The sequence below is a fragment of the Eurypyga helias genome, unplaced genomic scaffold (genome assembly GCF_000690775.1).
Source record: "Eurypyga helias isolate BGI_N326 unplaced genomic scaffold, ASM69077v1 scaffold37723, whole genome shotgun sequence".
Taxonomy (NCBI): Eukaryota; Metazoa; Chordata; class Aves; order Eurypygiformes; family Eurypygidae; genus Eurypyga; species Eurypyga helias.
The window spans coordinates 4035-6165 of record NW_010243985.1 but is presented as its reverse complement, the minus strand read 5'-3'; the positions used below and the strand labels follow the sequence as shown (position 1 = coordinate 6165).

The 2131-nt window shown below is 46.2% G+C and overlaps 1 protein-coding gene across 1 annotated transcript in view; it reads left to right on the top strand.

The window, feature by feature from the left end:
* The window catches only part of APOBEC2 (apolipoprotein B mRNA editing enzyme, catalytic polypeptide-like 2), an 8992-nt gene extending 7399 nt beyond the window's left edge, over positions 1–1593 (top strand). The window contains exons 2-3 of the mRNA XM_010149598.1: positions 408–955; positions 1495–1593. Of these exons, the coding sequence (XP_010147900.1) occupies positions 408–948 (541 nt within the window). The 3' untranslated portion in view covers positions 949–955; positions 1495–1593. The remainder of the gene's footprint in view (positions 1–407; positions 956–1494) is intronic.
* The last annotated feature ends 538 nt before the right edge of the window (positions 1594–2131 follow it).

Genomic DNA, 2131 nt, shown 5'->3' with positions numbered 1-2131 from the left:
TGGATGCCCCATCCTTGGAAGTGTCCAAGGCCAGGCTGGATGAGGCCTGGACTCCCTTTCCACTTGAGAAAAGCCTCCCTCCAACTTTCTTGTAGCCCCCCTTCAAATACATTTCAGAATCAAGTTCCTCTTCACATACCTCAGTGCAGATACCAGAAATTCCAGGAAGGAGTTTGTTAAAATGAACTGAAAACAACTAGGTACAGAGCATGGGCCTGGAAGCCTCAGCACACCCCAGCGGAATGTCCTGCACTTTGTAACAGATTTTTGCCCTAGTCAAAGGCATCTCCTTTGAATACACAGAGAAATGCAGCCACTTGTCCAAGATCACACACAGGAATTAAACCAATGCTGTAACCTTCTATTATCTGCCTCTGAGACGCTTCTCTCCTCTCCACTTTCTATAGGGAGCGCCTCCCAGCCATATTTTTCAAATTCCAGTTCAGGAACGTGGAATACAGCTCAGGCAGGAACAAAACCTTCCTGTGTTACGTTGTCGAGACCCAAGGCAAAGAGTCAGTGACTTCTCGGGGTTACCTGGAAGACGAGCACGCGGCCGCCCACGCAGAAATGGCTTTCTTCAACACAATTTTACCGAAGTGTGAATCAAGCCTCCGCTACAACGTCACCTGGTATGTCTCCTCCAGTCCCTGCGTGACCTGCGCCGATCGGATAACCGAGACCCTGAAGAAGAACAAGAACCTGCGTCTGACAATCATGGTAGGGCGCCTCTTCATGTGGGAAGAGCCAGAAATGCAGGCTGCCCTGAAAAAAATGAAGTCAGCCGGCTGCAAGCTGAGGATTATGAAGCCTCAAGACTTTGAATATGTCTGGCAGAACTTTGTGGAACAGGAGGAAGGAGAGGAAGCAAAGTCTTTCGTGCCATGGGAGGACATTCAAGAGAACTTCCAGTATTACGAGGAAAAGCTGGCTGAGATTTTGCACTGAAGCTCATGTGAGTAATGGATTTCCACTCTCCTCGTATTAGCGTTACAGGCTCCTCTGTTTTATTTCAGGCTGTTAAAGGTGTAGCCCACAGCCCATCTCAGTTACTGTTACTCTCATACCTACCCGGCAGGGTTTGCCTGTCCCTGAATACTGAAAATAATCCTAAGCAGTACCTTACCCCTTCAAAGGTACTAACACTACAGCGGGCTCCTCCACAGGTGACCCGTCAGGGATTTAGAGCTGGTTTTGTCTCCTCAGAGTAAACACTTCCAAGAATAAAAAAAACAGGTATGAGGGTCACCAGGTGCAACAGGAATACCTCCTCATTCCCCACACGTGTGATACTCAGGACACATGGAAACAGTGAGAAAAGGGGATTTCCCTCACCCCCCTAAAGTCTAACCCTCTAGAAAAAAACCCACCACTACAGGAAATCAGTTATCATTGCAGAATTCTCTTCTTTTTTGTTAAGGGGTACTAAAGAGCCACCTGTTTAAGCCATGAAACATGAAAGCATTTAAAGCTTCTCTCTCTTTCCTTACCCAGGACCATTTCAGAAAACATCTATGAAGAAAGATGCAACAGAGTTGGGCCATCTGGGACACTCCCATGTCCCAAAGCTTTGATTCCAGCAGGATGGAGTACCCACTTCCAGAAGACGAGGCCCTGAGGGACTATGAATACATACATAACCCGGCTCTTTGGTGTTTGGGATATTTTTTTTTTTCTTGGTTTATTTTGTTCCTCCCTCCCCTGCCCCAAAACCAACCCATGCTGCCTCTGCTGACAGGGAGAAAGACAGCGACATACCGTGCGGTTAAAGCCTTGACTGAAACCAGACCCGGCCTCGCATACTGGGGCTGCCTTATCAGAAAGATCTTAGAAATAAGCTGTCAATTAGATAACGTGTACGTAAGTTTAACATACTCCATAAATGTTAAAAAGAAAGGGATTTCAGATGAAAAAGAGGTTTTCTTCCTCCGTCCTCCTCAATAATCAGAGCTGTGATTTAAATTAGGGCGAACTGGTCTATTCTAAATAACGATGGAGCCCTAAGTACTTGATTCCAAACACACCAAATACCTTCTCCCCTTGTTCAGCGATGTGATAGAAAACTGGGAAATGCAAAGCAAAATAAAATTGGAAGTCACTGCAAAAGCCTACAGCACTGTTTATTCCTTCT